The sequence below is a fragment of the Pelobates fuscus genome, chromosome 12 (genome assembly GCF_036172605.1).
Source record: "Pelobates fuscus isolate aPelFus1 chromosome 12, aPelFus1.pri, whole genome shotgun sequence".
Classification (NCBI taxonomy): Eukaryota; Metazoa; Chordata; class Amphibia; order Anura; family Pelobatidae; genus Pelobates; species Pelobates fuscus.
Genome location: NC_086328.1, coordinates 48,777,882 through 48,797,935, shown reverse-complemented (window position 1 = coordinate 48,797,935; position 20,054 = coordinate 48,777,882). Strand labels below are relative to the sequence as shown.

The window sequence follows — 20,054 nt, the reverse complement described above, 5'->3', positions numbered from 1 at the left end:
TCCCAGCTGCCTTGAAATTAACAAGATCCTCCTGTGTAGTTCTGGGCTGATCTCTCACTGTTCTCATGATCATTGAAACGCCACGAGGTGAGATCTTGCATGGAGCACCAGACCGAGGGAGACTGACAGTTATTTTGTGTTTCTTCCATTTGCAAATAATCGCACCAACTGTTGTCACCTTCTCACCAAGCCATTTTGTGATGGTCTTGTAGCCCATTCCAACCTTGTGTAGGTCTACAATCTTGTCCCTGACATCCTTGGAAAGCTCTTTAGTCTTGGCCATGGTGGAGAGTTTGGAATCTGATTGATTGATTACTTCTGTGGACAGGTGTCTTTTATACAAGTAACGAGCTGAGATTAGGAGCACTTCCTTTAAGAGAGTGCTCCTAATCTCAGCTCGTTACCTGTATAAAAGACACCTGGGAGCCAGAAATATTGCTGATTGATATAAATACTTATTTCACTCATTGACTTGCAAATCAATTTATAACTTTTTTGACGTGCATTTTTTTTTTTTTTTTTTTAATTCTGTTTCTCACTGTTAAAATACACCTACCATTAAAATTATAGACTGCTCATTTCTTTGTCAGTGGACAAATGTTCAAAATCAGCAGGGGATCAAATACTTTTTTCCCTCACTGTAGTATTATCCTGTTCTTTGTATTTCCCTTATTCAGTGAGTGTTCATATCACCAAAGCAAAGGTAACTAGCAGGCTTTGACAACGTCAATTCTAAGAAAAGACATTGAACACTTTTGCGTTTTATTTACATTTTGTTAGGCTTCAGAGTTTTGTGGACTTTTAAATTAACTTCAATATTACAGTAAAAACATGTGTAAGGAATAGGGTGGGTTTTGTTATGTAGGACTCAAAACTAAATGCTTTGAAGAAAAGGGTTGGGAAACCATGAAGAACATAAGTGGAGATAGAGTGAAGGGGTCAACAAGCAAAAACTCGGAATGGTAGGGGAAAAACAATATATAGTACTAGAGGTAAATGTCCAACTTGTCACATGGGGAAAGATTTGTTTTGATTTGGGGTAAAAATAGGGGGGCATAGGGAGATCTTCGAGGAAGTGCCCGTTAGGCATGAAACATGTTAGCATCCTGTGTCCCATTCTCTATGTGTACCTAGTACACTTTATGTACTCATTTTTGTGGATTTGTCAATTCATTTTGCGTGGCTTTATATTTCAACTTACAAGCTGTTACTTGTTTTTATTGGTCTTAACATGTGGAGCACAATTTATCCATAAAAAATATTTTATGATTATATGTTTTTTAGTAATGTTATACCTGTATTATGTGTGAAAGTTTTAGGTAATCCATAAAATAATATATTTTTAAAATATATTTTTATTGATAGAGCCTTCAGCTGCTAAAAGTGTCAAGGCCCGGCAGTCAGTATCCCGAATCACTCGCGAAGATTTGGAAGACAGATATTTACGCATACACGATGAAAACTTCCTGCTTAAACAGCATGTACGAAAACAAGAGGATAAAATCAAAAGGTGGAGACATTGCTTTCCATTACTTGTTACTTGTTTTGTGTGATTTAATTGGCGTGTTGTTCGAAAAAATTGATGTGAGTTACGTTGGTGTCAGTGTTTGTTTCTATATACTTAGATACGACATTCTTTACAAAAATACTGTGTACATAGATAAAAATAAAGGTGCAGAAATATTTGTGTAATTCTTAAGGGAACATATTATTAAATATGTTAAAAGAACATTCAGAGCTATCCTTGGATTAGGACTTCACCTTACTGACAGAATAAAACATGGAAAATCAATTTCAGTATAGTAATAATGTGCTTTATTTGGGTCAAAGTGAAGTCTTAGTCCTTCTCAGGCTGATAGAGTTTATAATATAATTCGCAGGAAGATTTAAAGAGCTAATCCATGCTGTACACGTTTTTAATAACTGAAGTGATAATCTATTGTAAGTAGAAGTACTTTGCTTGTAAAGTGTAGAATTGTTTTAGATTTAAGGCCGTCTAGTGATTACTACACAACATTAGTGGCAAAGCAATAGAATACATGGATTGCCAGAGAAGATATATACTCTTACATCATGTTAACAAAACACACATCTGCTGTACTGTTATTCTTAAGAATCAGTGGTTGCAGCATGATAGTCCAGTCCTAAATCAAGCATTGACTGGAATATGAAACTAATGCTCTACCATGTTCAAATAATCTCACAATCACATGATTGATGATACTGCTATATAACATCATTTTATTGTTTTGCATTACTATTTCTTGATGTCCATTTTTATTGATTTATTTTACTGCCTTTTGATCTAACCAGTTGTTGAATATTGCCCATTACATGTTGATGTCCTCTGTTATCACAACAGTGGACATTTTGGTTTTCATAAGTCATTGTGAAGCCTCTTGGACATTACTAATATCTGTTGTGCATACTTATACATTTCAACATCCAGTTCATACTGTTATATATCATTTTAAGGTGTGTTCCCATTTATGTGAGAGATAAAAACATCAGCTGTCCATGTGATGGCCCTCTTTCTTGGTTGACCATCTCCTATTCCTTTTGTACTCGTAGCAGGATGGAGGATTGATCAAGAATTCCACACATGTAAATCTTGTATCTTTCAACTGTGCAGTATTACTCTTGACTAATATTACAGTAAACCAGAAAGCTGATTTATGGTTGGTTAATTCTACACTGGGAGATGTTTCTACAGTTACAGAAATGTTGGTTATGAAAATCAAATCGCTGTAATACGCTTTTAAACTTAACTTGTCTGTCTGTAACTGTGAGCCAATCTTGTGTCTGAGAGAATTATTTTTTTTTACCCCACTCTAACGTTATATGCTATCATGTTCAAAATATACAGAATACTATATTTACAGTTTTCTTTCAGGTTTTCAAACCCTTCTGCTGATAAAGAACACATAAAATGTTTTAGTCATATCAAGTGATTATCTATTACAAATATTATACATTTTTTCTGTTTACTTCATTATTACAGAAGAAGATTGCTTTGGGCTCTTAAATAATGCATGTAGGTTATAGTTGCTTTATATATGCTTGAATAATCAAGGAAAAATCGCTATGCCAATAAAACTTGAGGCAAATGAACAGGAAAAAATGCTTATATAATTTAGTGTGTAAAAGTGATTTTGGCAGCATTAGCCGACTACAAACAGAACATGCTTGTGACTGCTTTGCATATGTGACTGTGTTTTTTTTTTTTAAGCTAGAGCCAGTTGTGTGCACAGTGTAATCTGTAAATAAATGACCGCCAAGTAACAAATCACACACACATCTTTGTTTAATTTCTTGATGTCCCTACCAATAACAGTTTATTTTTCCCATAGATAGTGGTGGTTGATCGTTTGTAGCTTATACGCAGAATGTGCCCACAAGTTTACTAGAGCTAAAGAAACTCTGTCGCCTTTAGACATTTAAGATTTAAAATCTGGTTTTCATTTCATTATAATCTCCGTTTACACTTCACACAAAAAGTGGAAAAACCCCAAATCCTTCTAACACTCTTGTTTATGAGCAACCTCTTTGTGGTCTACAAAGTATTTGAAAATTACAGGCATAGCCCATTGTGTCCATATTGTACAAGTTTGTCCTTTAACACGCAGCCTGTCCTATAAGGCTAGGCATGCTGTAACAATGAAACTTTCTGTACATATGGAGTAAATATGCATCCTTTTTTCTCTCTCTTTTACCACACTTAAATGATAAGCCTTAGGAAACTGTTATTTGTCAGTGCTATAAAGCAGATTGCTACCCAGTGGTTTCAATTATCTTCAAAGGACCCTTTCACAGGCAGTAATAGTTCTATCAAAATCTGCAAAGCATTATTTCACTCTGTACTGGAAGCTTTAGCAGAATGCTCCTTCTTGCTGACTTTCACATTCCTTTTCATCTTTGTGTTAATTGGAGAGAAGGAGTGGTCTTGCGGTTTCATGCAGGGTGCAGCATTTTTGAATTATGGCCGCAAAATGTTAAATGTTTACCTACATTAAGCAAGCTATTGTAGCGCAAATAACCAGCAGCATATTTAGGGCTCAAGGATTTTTGGGCCTTATGAGAACGTTCTAAGGATTGCTCCTGCTCTTCCATAGCTTTCCTGTGTAAACATTGATTCACACGTAGATGTGCATACACTGGTGCTCCAGTATGGTAACAGGAGCACACCTCTTTTAAAATGTGAAATCCCCTTTTATCAAGGAGTTGCACACTTAGTTTATAAAACTGGGAAATTGTGCATTCTTTGACCATATGTAGATCATAACTTCATACCCAAAAAAGCTTTGAAATGTTTAGAATTGATTCCACCTTTCCCTAGACGCTATATTATCCTGGCGCTTGCTAATCTATCTACGTATAGAGTCTGCAGAGTTTACATATTAAAACCCTTTTGGTGCTCCTCTGTAGGAAAAACACAGTGCCAGTGCTAGCTTACTACATCATCATTACTCATCATCTCCATATTGTTCTTTTTGTAAGTCCTGTGCAGAGCCTACACAGTAATCAATCCTTAACCTTCTAAATATGAATGTATTTTTTTTTAAATATAAAAATAAATACATTTAAAAATATAATCTTCTGCTACAATACTTTTCTTAGGATGGCTACAAAGTTGATCAGGCTGGTACAAGACAAGAAGAAAGCTGAGCAAGGGTCGAGTGCTCCAAGACGATCTGGTAGGGATGTTGAATTGGAAGAGATGATAGAACAATTACAGGAGAATGTCCGTGAGTTGGAGAAGCAGAAGGAAGGCCTACAGAACCGCCTGATAGCAGCCAAGCAGCAACTACAAGTGCAGGGCCACAGACATACTCCCTACAGCTTTGTACAGTCTCGAATTGATACTGGTTTGCGCAAAGTGACTGAAGCTGTTTTTGCACAGGAGAATATTCGCAGGGGTATGTGATTTGTTTTTTACTGTCATCTACAGTAAGGACTTCTTTCATGTTTGTTAACAAATTGCTTTCCCCATAGTCTGGTTTGTTCATCAAATAGGTTAAATAATTTGATGTATTCTAAGTGAGTATGACTATACTATTTAAAACGGCATTTCTTCTTTATGTTTGTTATGCTTATGTAATTTCCATTTACGACTGCTTTCTGAAGTCTTTCTATTTGCATTTGGTCCCTTTTTAGATTTCATATTGAAACTTTTCTTGTCATTGTTGGGATTCTGTCATTATCCAATGATCTTATATTCAGGACCCTTTCGTATCAGTGCTTTTTTTTTCACCTATTGTTTTGTTTCGGTCCCAAAATGTAACCATGTTTGAACATAAATAATGTTACTATTGGTTTACCTACTTCATCAAAATAGTGGGTTAGAAAGGTTGATTGATCTTAACTCTTTTTATTACAGTTATTTGGCCCACTATAATTATGTTTATTCCTAAGGAATCTAAAATGTCTTTCGCAGATTATAAATAAATCTTATAATCTCTGCTGCAGCGGCATGCACTGTGTGTGACTGACGAGAGTATTAAAGTCAGTTTGAAAATAAATTCATATTTGCTTTTATTGCAGCAATTTACATTGTGATTTGGATGCTTCAAAAGTGTTACGGTGTTTTTATAAAATATTAACACTTTACTTTGTATGATGTCAAATGCTGAATTGATTGACATTTTGGCCTGTCACATGCTTTCTGCACCCTTCCCAAAGATAAGTTTAGCTAATGAAATAATATTAAGTGAACATTCTAACTAAGTGAATGTTAAAGTTTTCATTATGTGCCTGGTGGATTGTTGGAGTCTAGTAGTCCTATCAAGTGGCTTGGTGTAGACAGAAGAATATGCAATTATCGTATATCCTCGTTTCCCTTGGCCCTAACTAGCTTTTGTTTCTCTACATCCAACTTGTCTGGAAAACATGTCTTGTTGTGAAGTTCCTATACACCTAACTTGTCTTGTTATAAAGTTATGTGTATTTTATTTTTAACAGTTTACATTTACTTTTCTTATGAATGACATTTCTGTTGTCCCAATTTTCTTATAAACAAGCAATCCAATAGTATTCACAATTAAATAGTACACCAGAGACTCAGTTATGACACATACTTTCACATGATACGAATTCCAGTTCCATGAATTAAATATGTTCCATATGTAAGTTGGAGTAAGTTTATATGAGTTATGCTTAAACAGGTGTAGACTGAAGCTGTCCTATTCTCCCAATTAAAAATATATAGGCCTCACTTTTAAATCCATGTTTATGTTGATGGCATTGGGGTAAGGCCCAAAAAAGGTTAAACCAATGTATAGTTTCATCTCTATATTTGTTAGTCGGTTTCTGCAGAATGATAATTTGGCCAAATTCGAGCCAATTGTCTGTTTAACTGAAAAAACGAATTATGAGCCTGCACATGCCCTAATCCCGAAGTTATCAAAACTGCCCATGACTGAGCTGTGTGGTTGTTTCAGGATTCAATGTTAACTGTATGCCCACTGGTTGCACTTGCAGCCAGTGTTCAAATAGTTAAAACCTGCCTGTGGGGTCACTATGATCCCCATATTAGTACAAAGAGGTTTTATACTTCCCCCATGCTCCTCTTACCATGCCACAAGCGGGGCATGTTTGCTAAACAACAAGAAGCCAATGGTTATTTGCTGCAATAAATGACTAGCAACTGTATAGTCACTATTAACATATAACTCCCTGTGCACCCATCTGTAAGCATCACTGTCCACCCCTTGTGCCCCCATGGTGGGACCATTAATTAAAAAAAAATAAAGCAGGGGAGACAAGTGTAATAGTTTCATGCCCACTCTTGGCCCCCTCCATTGTTATCAATATTAGAGCTTCCACCTGTTAACCACAGGTACGGGCATGGGGATGTACTGCGACCTGTTCACCCCTCATTATTTGAGTTGAATGTCCCAACAAATGCCCACAGGTGTGGCTTTTGTTAGCTGCCAGACCGCAGTAGCTTTTTTTTATTTATTTATTACAATGGCCTGCCGCATTATGTGTATAAGGGAGCTTTTAAACTAATATGATAGTCATATATAGTCCATAGTCATATTTATGGTTTTATTTGGAAACTATTTACGTGGTTGTGGCTAGCAAGCATTGGCCAGACCACATACGTTTAACCCTAATTATTATTATTATTGCCATTTATATAGCGCCAACAGATTCTGTAGCGCTTTACAATATTATGAGAGGGGGGATGTAACTATAAACAGGACAATTACAAGAAAACTTACAGGAACAATAGATTGAAGAGGACCCTGCTCAAACGAGCTTACAGTCTATAGGAGATGGAGTATAAGACACGTTAGGAAAGAAATATCGATCAAATAGGGTGGGAGTGAAGCAGAGCTGGAGGAGAGAGTAAAGCACTGCCCTATAGGAGAGATCAAGAGGCAGGTATGTAAGGTAGAGGTTACTCTGGGAGGTCATAAGATTTCCTGAAGAGATGGGTTTTAAGGCTCTTCTTAAATGATTGAAGACTACGGGAGAGTCTGATGGCGGTAGGCAGGCTATTCCATAGGAAAGGAGCCACCCGCGAGAGGCCTTGCAAGCGCGAGTTGGCCGTACGGGTGCGAGCAGCGGTCAGGAGGTGGTCACGGGCAGAGCAGAGGGAGCGAGGAGGGGCATACCTATGGATCATTGAGCAGATATAAGAGGGGCTGGAATTGTTCAGTGCTTTAAATGTATGGGTTAGCACTAATGCCGCCAATATGTTTTGTACGGCCAAATTGATTCTCACAAAGCAATTTTGGCTTAACCGAGCCATCACATTGCATAGTGTTAGACATCCCAAACTAGTCTAATGTATATTTCAAACATTAGTCTCCAAAAAGTGACATTAAGTCATTTTAGTCCTGACACATTTCATGTATTTTTGCATGGTCAGTGTCGGACAGGCTGAGATGGTTGAAGCAAATATTATTGGAAGATCTTAGCCATCCCAGTGCTTAGATCCTATTATTATTGTCCAAATTTGGACGGGTAATTTGTAATTTGTAATTAGTAGTATGATAAAAACTAGAGATATTCCTTGCAGCATTACTACTACAATACGCTGTAAAGATTAAGGTGCTTTAGTGTTTCTTTGATATTTTCTATAACAATCCTTAGATAAACAAAGGTGTCAAAGATATCCTGTAGTATCCAATTGAATTATTATTATTATTAATATACAGTTGTTTTAAACATTATTTCAACCTATACATATATGACAATGTTCAACTAATACTAATGAGCTATGTTTCATCTTAATTATTTCAGGAATGAGAATGCCTGATTCAGAGATGAATGCTAAATCGACACCCGCTGCTCTTCCACGATATGGGCATAACTTACTGGAGGATGCCAGGGCAGAGATAAGAAATCTGTATGTTTTCAAGCACTAATGTACTAACATATTGCTAAAAAAAAAGTGTTTTTTTTTATCTGTATGACTGTATGAAATTTTGACAGTGAGCTAGATAACGGTGCACAGAAAAAAAGAGCACTTGGATTAAAATAAGTAATGAAGACATTAGTGAACCACAATCTGAAATCTCAATTCTGACTACAATCTGATTTTATATAAAAACGGCAGCAAATTTGTACAGTAACATTTACACATATGCCAGCGCAATATGTATCTTTTCAGTATTTTTCTCTAGAATAAATTCTCATTGATGACAATCGGAGTTGATGGATTGACTAAAATCTGCTCAGAACGTAAATAGCAGATTAAATACATGCTAAAAACATAAATATAATAAGCACAAATAGGAAAAGACTGTCACATCAACAATGAAAACAAGGTGCTATCCTAAAGAGGCATCCCTATCATATGAAATAAATCACTATATAAATTTATACTAAAGGATGCAGACCACTACAATAACAAAACAAAATGACTGAATACAATAACACTAACAATAACTGAATACAATAACACTAATCAAAAACAACATTAACAAAACATATATAGTAAAAGAGGCATCTGAGCCGGACATAAATAATCTGACACCCCCAATGTTTTGGCACCTAAAATTGTGCTTTTATCAAGGGACAGCATAAAATAAACATGTCATAAATTAAATGTCACTTGTTTTTGATAAGTTAATTTATTAAATGTCTAAACTGGTAAACATACATATGTGAATGACAAAAGACAAATACAAAAAATAGGTAACCGCGCCTTAAAACCCAGTAATGTAAAAAAATGAGGTCAAATATAAATCATATGTACGTACTTTTTTGTTAAGTCTATGAAGTCTTTGCCTGTTATACCGTGTATGGTATCTCAAAGAAAAAGGAAAAAGAAAGACAATAAATGTGCAGTATGACTTTAACACAGTGAAGTAGAGTGCTATAGCAAAAACTCACTCACAGTTTATAGAGCTACAAAGAGCTCTGCTGTATAGGGCGTAGATGGTACAATCTCCGTCACTGGATATATTTTCAGCTACAGTGTTGGTAGACTTTATCTGTGTCTCGCATATGTGAAGACAAAAAGTGGAATATCCAGTAGTGCAATATAGATATCAAAGTGGTAGTGCATATACGAAGAGGTAGGTATCTCACTCACATGAACTAGAGCATTGACCTGCTCTAGTATAAGCGCTTTGGTGGTATGATCCCACCTGGGATATATGTTGATCAGGAAGCCAATTTTTTTTTTATTCTAAATAGATACAATTTATAGTTAAAATGATCAATTTTATTATGATAAACAAGATATATATATATATATATATATATATATATCGCAATCACAATGGAAGACAGAGCCACACTTTACGCATTTCACCCTGGAGGTTTCATCAGAAATATGCTTTCATCAGAAGCGTCAGCATTTTACTACGCTACAGGTGCCTGTCACTCACTGAATTGGAGCCACTCATTTGTATATGACATCTACATCAATTTTACATCAAGTTAAGAGACTCTCTTGTGTTGAGCATGTTAGGACAGCTTATGTTATTTCTTCTTGGAAATGTTGCACGTGCAAAAGTAGTCAGAGAGAAAAAGGGAATGATAAATGTTAAAAAAATTAAATTTTCTACTTTTATTATTACATGTTAAAGGAACCCTAGAGTCCCAGCTTAATATAGTTGGATATTATGAGTAGATGCTGATTGGCCAGTGGGGTGTTTGGCTCCACCCAGCCACCTCTCCTTGGCTGAGATCATAAGAATTGACAAGCTCAGCCAATCTAATGCTTTCATGAGAAAGCATTGGATTGTCTGGAAGCATTATTTTTGATGTTTTTTTAAAGGAAATCTATGTGGTCAGGGATACAGACATATTTCTGACCCAATATTGTTAAAAACACTATCTAGCCCCCCCTTACCCACCTAAATATAATAAATATTACCTTTATTCCAGTTGCTAGTGCTGGTTTTGCCTCTAATTCGTCTCCATGGCTGACATCGTCAGAAGTGATGACCTTAGCCAATCACAATGCTGTCCTTGGATTGGCTGAGATTGTCAATTCTGATGATCTCCGCCAAGGAGGCGGGCTGGGGGGACGAAGCCAAATGCCACCCTGGCCAATCAGCATCAGTGTCTCCATGCAGAAAATTCAGTGACTCCATGCAGAGACACTGAATGTCTGTGCTTCACAGTGTGCAGCACTGCCCCGGGAAGCCCCTCTAGTGGCCACTGTGAGGAGTGGCCACTGGAGGTGTCCTTAGGCTGTAATGTAAACACAGCCTTTTCTCTGAAAAGACAGTATTTACTGCAAAAAGCCTGCAGATACTCATTATACTCACCAGAACAAATACATTGAGTTGTAGTTGTTCTGGTGACTATAGTGTCCCTTTATGTATTTTAGATTGTTATTCAAAAACTTTTTATCAAATTTGCTACAAAATGTATCATTGTTTAAATTTAACGCCTCATTCTTATTATCGAAATTAACTCTCAAATTATTTCTCTTTTTAGAGAAAATATGGTGGAATCCCAGCGGAGTCACATAGAAGAACTAGAGCATACAGCAGATGTACTCCGAGATGAGTTGCGAAGGAAGGAAAAGGATTATGAGGAAACATTTTTACAGCTTAGAGAGCATCAGTCTTCAAATCAAAGGTATGGTCTACCTGTAGTACCTTTGCAGAAGTATTTTCCCTATGAGATGTTTCCAAATTTTGAATACAACTTTGAATGAAAACGGATTTTATTGTTTTTTTACCACTTGATTTGCACAAAATGCGTAATCTGTATGATGCGACACAGTTACCATTAGCTGCTCAAACAGCTATGAGGGCTGATTTCTGGTACAAGCTGGTATTTAGTAGCTGCTTCTATTTACCGACAGGTTTTCAATCCTGTTACTAGTTTTTACCTGCTGGCTGTCAATAATATCTGCTCACACAGATTCTAATCACTTGCTGATTATTGGGTAAGTGTCTGTCACAAATGTGTCTGTCACATTTACATAAAATATTGATCTTTTTTTTTCCTTTCCAAAAATCGCCCAAATTCTGTCAGGTTAGTTTTTCCACAGATTCTCAGGCGTATTGAGTCTGGGCTTTGACTGGGGCATTCTGAGATATTCAAGTTCTTGATTTAAACAACTTTGCTGCAGCTTTGGATGTGTGTTTAGGATGATTATCCTGCCCCAGTCTGAGTTGTGCATCTAAGAAACAAATTTCCCTGTACTTACTGCCTCTACTTTGTTCTCAGTCCTGATCCGTTTCCAAGTTCCTGACCGTGAAAAATCAGCGTTGGCTTTGTGCCATACATAACATTTTACATGAAAGATAAAACATTATTTTCGGTTTCATGAGACAAGAGAGTGTTGTATGGACAATTACTTCCATGTCAGTGGTAGATCTATTCAACTCCTTCAGTGTTACCATTGGCTTCCTGTTTGCGTTTCTGGCTATTGCCCTCTTTACCTTGTTAGGTGTTTATCCTTTTCTAGAAAAATTCCCGTTTGGCGTTTCTTCAGAACTTTATCCCAGACTTGCTGAGATAGTTCTTCTTTAGTTTTCATTTTCATGATGCACTTTGTTTAGATATCCTGTCTAACAATCTCCAAGGTCTTCCAGAAAGAAGATTTTTTTTTTTTTTTTTTTTTGATTATTTACACAGGATGATTCAATTAATCTAATTAAATGTCTTTTATAAGCAACTGGTTGCATCAGAATTGTCAGTGTGCATCATCTGGTGCTTACTTCTAGTTACCCTGTATCATGGCTCCCACAATTTGGAGCTGGGTGGGTGGGGCCATAAGGGAGCATCACTAGTGATGCCTCTACAATATTGGTAAGGGATGGGCCCGCTCGCTGCACTGACTATCAGTTTGGCTGATCCCCAGCCTTCAGGACTGCATTTCATCATGTGATCCTGCTCTGCTGCCCAGGGATAGTTCCCTGGTGTTCCCAGTTGTGGGTCACCAGGGAACTAAAGCAAGACAGGACCCCAAAGTCGAGAAAGAAGGACTGCTGGGAGGCCTGTTGTACTATGGAACTGTTTTGGGCAGGAAAATGTGCTTGCGGTCGGTCATAAAGGACTTCAAGCTAACTCTTTAACCCCTGGATGGAATTGACTGTATTTTGGATATGTTTGTAAGTAAAGTATGCTGATTAATAATATGTAATGTTTATGAAGAATGAATGTATAGTTTTAAAGTTATAAAAATAGATAAAAAAAGTATAAGTTTTAGCTTGGAGATAATTGAGTAGATACAGTAAGAAACTCCATTATCTCTCAAGCAGAGGGGGGGGAATCTGTGGGATGTAACCGTTATCTCGTTGGTTAATGTATAATTGCCTGTGGGCGTCTCCCTTGCAGGGGAGCACTGCATAAAAGCAGAGTACTTGCCATTAAACATCAGTTCTTCTTCACCCTCAATCTAGAGTCCTGTCTCTTATTGGGGGAATTGCTATATCACTACAAGGGATTGCTATGCTCTGCATACTCCCTTGGATAATCACTACTAAGCTCTTTTAAGAGCTTGTTCCTGCTTCACTCTCTTGGAGGAGAAATTCACCCACTGGAACCTGGAGCCTTGTCGTAGGTCCAGGGTGGGTAGGAGACGGCGAGACCCCAACCAAGCTGCGGCGGTTCGTGGGATCTACGGTGGTTGTGGTGTCTGGCGGAGCGCTTGGAGCCCTCAGGAAGCGCTAGGAGCATCCATTAGGATGGGTACTCGGCCATTAGGAGGGTACTCGGTCGGAGTACGGAGAGCTCCGTTACAATATGGAAGGCATGTATTTTAACAGGTGTTTGAATATTCAATCGGGGTTCCCAGGATCAGTCTTTGGGTCTGTAACTCTTCCAGTATACTGGAGTCTAAGAATCTACTCCACTTTAAATTCTTGTTCACCATTCACAATAACCAGTTTAGGGGGTGGAGTGGAACCACTTGGAAAGGGATCATCTGAAACCAGTTTTAGCAGAGATATTAAACGTGTGATGAATACAGTAGTAGGTAATTAAGTACTTTTGTATTGGAGATGTGATCTTGAGAATGGAAAGCTGCTCAATGTATTAGGGTCCATGTGAAGCACAAGTGAATCTGAAATATTTTGTTGATAACCAAACCTGTTGGCCTACCAAGTAGGTAGGTGCTTGGTTATGCCTGTGATCTACATAGTGCTTGTATAGGCTTTCACTGCTTTTAAGGATGAGTTGTGCTTTCCAAATCCATCTGTGATCTGTAACCGTATCTGTGTGATAATAACTGGAGCAGGATAAAAGGGAAGGACACTATAGGCACCAAGACCACTTCATCTCGTGGAAGTAGTCTAGGTGTACTGTCCCTGTCCACTTCAAGTGACACTATAGTCACCAGAACAACTACAGCTTATTGTATTTATTCTGGTGAGTATAACCAGTCCCTTCAGGCTTTTTGCAGGAAACACTGTTTTTTTCAGAGGAAAGGCAGTGTTTACATTACAGCCTAGGGATACCTCCATGACTGGGGCAGTGCTGCACAGTGTCTCCACCCTCTGCATGAAGACTCTGAAGTCTCAAAGAGATACATTGATTCAAGGAGGAGATGCTGGTTAGCCAGGGCTGTGTTTGGCTTGTGCTGACTCTGCCCTTGATCTGCATCTTTGACAAGCTCAGCCAATCCAATGCTTTCCTATGAGAAAACATTGTGATTGGCTCAAATCTTAACGTGTGATGATGTCAGCCTAGAAGGCAGATCTTGGGCAGAGCCAACAGTAGCAGTCTTTAATAAAGATGAGCCTTTTCTATATTTAGAAGGGCAAGGGACGCCAGATGGTGGTTTTAACACTTTTGGGTCAGAAATTCACGTGTGACCCTCTAGTGTTCCTTTAACCCAGCAATCTAAAACATTGCAGTTTTGTATTCCTACCACTATAGTGTTCCTTTAATGTCAGTCTAATGTTGTTGTGTGAAAAAGATACAACTGGAGCAGAATTGTCACATTTCTTAAGTAGAATTTTAGTCCAACAATTATTATAATTAATTTGAAATAATAAATCACCTTTGTCCAAATAGTACACAAACATAAATATTTATGAATCCTTCTACATTGCTAATACGTCTCTCAGACCAGAAGCGACGAAAACTCTTGGAGAAGACAAATTCATCTATATACAAGTAATTGTTTGAAGGTACACCCAAATTGAGAATTGAGAATCAATTTTTGCAGCATATTAAAAGTGAGGTCTAAAATTGCATAGTCGAGACAAGCAAGAACCACTTTAATTTTAAGGGTAAAACATTGTTTTGATCATTGTGTCTTGTGTACTTTTCTAAGCATGTAATTGGCTATTGAGATTTGGCAACCATATGCCAGCTTGCTATCCAGGCTCTGGTTTCTTTGAAGTTATACATAGTTTTATTTTATATATTTCTTTATTTCTTGTGTTATGTGACCCTTACTGGAACACTGTTCCAAGTTTGATTTTTTTTTTGTGGTGGGGAGAAGATTCATGAATATTAAATAATATAGCATTAAAAAAATACTTAATTACAAGTAGTCTTTATATGCATCTTTCTTTTGACTATAACGCATGGTTAAAATAGAAAAAATATATAAGAAATACTTCTGCTTATTAAAAAAGGAAGTTGTTTGCAAGCAAATGCTATAATAGGTGAGTGGAAAGTATATTAATTCATACTCTGTCAACTCATAAAATTGCTTTAAACACATTTTATTAGTTGCTGGTATAAGCATTTGGACTGTTTTTTTTATTGGAATATTGCTTCTTTCAGCATGCCTAACTTTTGAAGTTTAAAATTATCAGTCCAGATGCTCATTGAGGATTGGGCATGTTTTGTTTTATTTTATATTTTTAAACTCTAGCTCAATCACTTGTTACTTTCTGCTGCAGAAAATGAAAAATGTTACTTTAAAACCTACATGTGGTGTACTTACAGTGCCTGTCTTGCTTTCTTAGCATCATGGAAACAATTCTAATAATAAATGTGCTTTGAATAGATCAGCTATGGTTAGTGCATATGGTTTTCACGCTTATTTAGTATGAATATATGCAATGTTATTTTTTAGTATTTTTTTATTGTTATAGACTACAGGGTTTTTTTCTTTTCTTTTTTTTAGATTTAAAATAAATGTTTTTAAAAATCTCGTTTTGACAAAACATAATTATCGTAAGTGGATTTGTGACCAAATATTTTTTTTTGTTTTTGATGTTGCCGTTTGTCAACATAATAAATAAGGATTTTTTCTATCAGTCTTTGTTTTATTGAGATGATACAGTCATAGAAGAAAATGGTACCAAGTTATAATAGCATGTTGAGCATGAGTAATACATAATGCAAGACTAATATAAACCTAGTTGATAGATACATCTCATTTTAAGATATTAAGAGAGTATTCGCTGAACGGACAACAAAACTAGCATTAGCTTGTGTGAATTTAGATAGTACTAGCATAAGTAGGTATAAACACATATCCCATACATTAGTAACAGGTGAGAGTTATATCCTTGATAAGAGGCCCGGTATGCAATAGTGAGTAGGTAAAGAGCAACAGAGCTGTAGGAATACAAGCAGGAGAGTAAAGCCATTGAGAACACAAGTAAAACGGAAAACGTAAACCATAAAACATGGAACTTAAAGTGAGTGGGTAGTGGTGCTGGGATAAAAACACTGCTTTGTATGAGTCTTGAGGCCCAAGCAAAAGGGTGGTGTTCAGCCTATGCCCACTGTCCCGATATCATGATTACTGATCGGTAGATACACTCTGCAGTACTTCCTGGTTCACCGGTCAGGTCCCACCTATGCTTGTGATGTCCTGCGTTAAAAGGAAGCTGCACCTGACCTCCGGTGCTCAATCAATTTGCCACTTTGATATTTGCTACTTTGTTGCTAACTGCTAAGAGAGCACATTCTATTGATCACCTGTGTTCCAAACCTCTTCTACCTGATCCTGACTACGCTGACTTCTCCACTCCCAGACTCGGAACAGACTTGACCATGAAATTCTGCAAATCCTCAGTATACTGCTGGCATCCTAAATCTTCATTAACAGTTGCAAAGGACTTCCATTCTCATTATTCCCGGGAATACAGTTACGTTCTTCAGTTAAGGAGATTTACTAATGGATGATACCTAACGTTACTATGTAGGATACATGGGATACTTGTCTGCCCTCTGGGATTCAGTTACTCTAACTATGCTTTCCTAATTTAATTCAGTTACTGCCTGAATCCAAAGGACTCTGATATATTTCTAAAATAAGCATTTCCTTTCTCCTATTCCTTAATTGATGTGTAATGGACTATATTATATTTTCCTAATTAAGGAGTTACCTTGTTTATTTATTTCTACTGAATGCTATCTCTGTTAAAGCAATTCCAAGCAGGATTTAACTTTGCTTATGCTTTATTATTTTCAAATCATATTGCTACAGAAGATTACTAAAGTTAAATTACTTCATTTCAATAAATTATACTTTCTTAAAGTTACAGTATCAAATGTATTATTTATCTGCAGTTGTGTTCCAAATGAAGTTATGCTAAAGTATCACACCCGAGCAGCCTGCCCAGCGGTGGTAGAATATACTGGGTACCCCCGGAGCTACCCCACCAGCCCCAGGCTTTAACAAAGTCCAGCACTTCCTCAATGGCCCGTTCCCTTTCAGTCTCGGGATCTCATTTGTGGTTACCTTCGTCACTGAATATATATCACCTGAGGATGTGAGCTATGCCTGGGGAGACTTTCCCGTGTGGACTGATGCCTAGGTTAGTGCTGGCAGATCCTGGAGCGGCTATTGCGGGGTTGTGGTGCTTTCCGCCTCTCCTTCCGCCACTTCGCTCGTAACACCGCTGCGTTGCAGATCAAAGCTTGTCTCACAATGGGCTGTGGAGGTAGCGTCATACATTGTCTTATGCCTTTGCACCCGTTCGGTTGTGTGAGCCTTGAGTTGGGACCATTGTTGTGCGAAGGCCCACTCGATACACTCCTCAAGGTTAGCCCAGAGCTTTGTGACTGTGGCAGCGGCCATCTTAACTTGTAGTTCACAAGTATTCAGCCCTGCAGATTTTCCTTGGTGGACACCAGCATCCACTGATGATTAGACTGTTGTCAGGTAAGCACTCAATGGGGACCGGTTCAGGGGGCAGGGTAACGGGGCTGCTAGCCACTCTCTGCATGGTGCAGGCCCAAGGTCGGGAGAGCGGCCACCTCTCCCAGCCACTAGGCCTACAGTTTCGAGAGCAGTTTTGCTGGAAATCCGCTGCTTGTACGTTCCAGAGTGTCATAAGCCTCAATTTATGGTTGATTGGCCCGTTGAGAGTCCAAATGGTGTCCGAATCACGAAGAGCTCTCAGGAAGTTTGTTCAACCGCTATGAAGCTCAGGACCCTTAGAATGCTCTGCTTTTCTAAACATCATTGTACTATGACAAAAAATATATACTCTGACCATCTGGATAAAGTACCCAGATGTAGGGAGTATGTTCTGGAATTGTTGAAATGAGATCCTCAAAATAATTACAATTGTTGAAGAGTAAATAGTAGTATAACATAGATAACCAAAATTGGTCAAAACCCAAACTGGGTGTAAATCTAGCCTAAATGGCACACCTCTAAGTATCCTAGTAGATGAAATACTAATAACTTAATCTCTGATTAGCTAAAGATTATAGATTTTAATTGTGTGAGGTCAATTCTGATAGCTTCAGAAAGTAAAGTGTCTTAGCTATAAGGCGCTAAGTATCATATGTAACTAGAATAACTGGTCGCTAAACTAGAAGTAATAGTTGTTGAATTCCTGAGTGGCTACCTGTGATATTTATAGAAGTATCGAACTGAGCCTAGATAGCCTTAAGATCAATTATACAACTATATTAGGTAGCGTGACAGACTTCCAACAAAAAGCCCTGCATGAACCCCCATATATCATAGGGTTAATCACCTTAATAGGATCAAAGATCCCTAAAACTCACAGTGCGTCTAACAAAAATGATGAGTGAGAGGTGATATAGTTGCAGGTATATATGTGTAGGTCTGAAAGTACGGCTACCCACTCCTGAGGTGAAATAAAAGTTCAAAATTATAGTGTACTAATGTGCAGAACCATACTTAGATTGTTGGTTGCCTGCACATAGCGACAGAGTGCCCTAGTGAAAAGAATAGAATGAAAGGAGGAAGGAACCCGACGCGCGTTTCGGTGCTTTCAGTAATGCACCTTCGTCAGGGGTACTATGTGCAATGCAGAGAGAAGGAAGTATTAGATGAAGACCAATGACTTTAGAACAGTTTTTGAAGTTGCAGGTATGTACTTGTTGCTTAAGGACTTAATTGTTGAATTAGGGTTTCTGAGGATGTTTCAGGAAAGGTGAGAGATCACAATGAACAACCTATCTGATTAGCCTGTACCTGTAAATCTTGATTTTTTTCAAATGAAGCAGAATGTTGACTGAATAGAAATTAGAAACCAGAGAATAATGATTATGGTACTAAGCTTGCTGATAGTTGAGAGTCGTATATACTGTGCCGTTAATCTGTCCGAGTGATCTAGTTACAAGAGAGAGAAATCTAATAGAGAGTCCGTTTTGCTAAGCTGAGGTCTGTTTTAAGGATCCGTCTGGGATTGCATATACAAAGGGAGTGTCCTGTAAATTTACAGTGTCCTGTAAATGGAGCAGAGGTAGTTTCCAGAAATCTGTCCGAGAGTGCAGAGAAGAGGTAGTCCTTGTCCAAGCCGGGTTGACAATCCATGTTGGCAGTCCAAGGGAGCAGGAGGATCAAGCGACAGCAACACGCTGTCGTGAATGCTAGGAGCATCGCAGGGCAGGAGCATCTCCTGGTAGAAAAAACAGTGTATTACATCAGACTCTTTAATCGAGCCCTGAGGAGTATGCACAGGCCGTTTAAATAGTGATACATTAAAGGCATATCATTTAATAACAATTCCATCACTATATATAATATAGGACACTGAATATGACAACGGGGCATTGAACTATGACACTATCCTTCCAGTTTTCACCCACAGGGTAGCTGTTGCAAGGGCAACTGGTGTAAATACAAGAATATATCTCTTTGTGTTATAAATGTTTTTTAGTACACACAGTGAGTGACCGGGGACGTTTGGGTGAACTGTGTAGGTTGTTTTTTGGAACAAGAATAAAACAGCCAAACCCTGTTTTATAAATGTGATTTATTATAACTATCAAATCATTGCATCTTTGAAATTCTTTGCCAAATGAGCTCCTATTTCTGTTTCATGATTTACTTTTTCTTTTAAAGATACCGCTCTTTATTTTCCTGACTACAGCATGACCTATTCTAGTTATTCATTCCCATAAATATACTTTTCATTTGTTCTAATTTAAATCCTTTGAAAAAAAAAATATATATATGCTGCTAAACTATTCTTCATGGGGTGAGATAGATTTCCATCTCTGGTTTCCATAATTGAAAGCAGTATTTTGGTCATCAGTAACCACTAATTTAAGAACGAACATCGCTGTTTCTTTTAGTTTGTAGATAACACCTCTTTTTATACATCCATGACGGAAGACCTGTGTGAAATTACAATCGATGAAATGCTTTGATCAACTCAAATCTCTTTTCATTCGAGAGCGGTTACATGCATTACTATGCAGACCTCTCAAGCAGGAAAAGTTATGCTAAAAGAGGC

At 37.6% G+C, this 20,054-nt stretch overlaps 1 protein-coding gene across 1 annotated transcript in view; it reads left to right on the top strand.

Annotated features, from left to right (window-relative positions):
• The window catches only part of RPGRIP1L (RPGRIP1 like), a 116,744-nt gene that overhangs the window by 9,571 nt on the left and 87,119 nt on the right, over positions 1 to 20,054 (top strand). The window contains exons 3-6 of the mRNA XM_063437366.1: positions 1,366 to 1,510; positions 4,618 to 4,916; positions 8,251 to 8,356; positions 10,906 to 11,049. Of these exons, the coding sequence (XP_063293436.1) occupies positions 1,366 to 1,510; positions 4,618 to 4,916; positions 8,251 to 8,356; positions 10,906 to 11,049 (694 nt within the window). The remainder of the gene's footprint in view (positions 1 to 1,365; positions 1,511 to 4,617; positions 4,917 to 8,250; positions 8,357 to 10,905; positions 11,050 to 20,054) is intronic.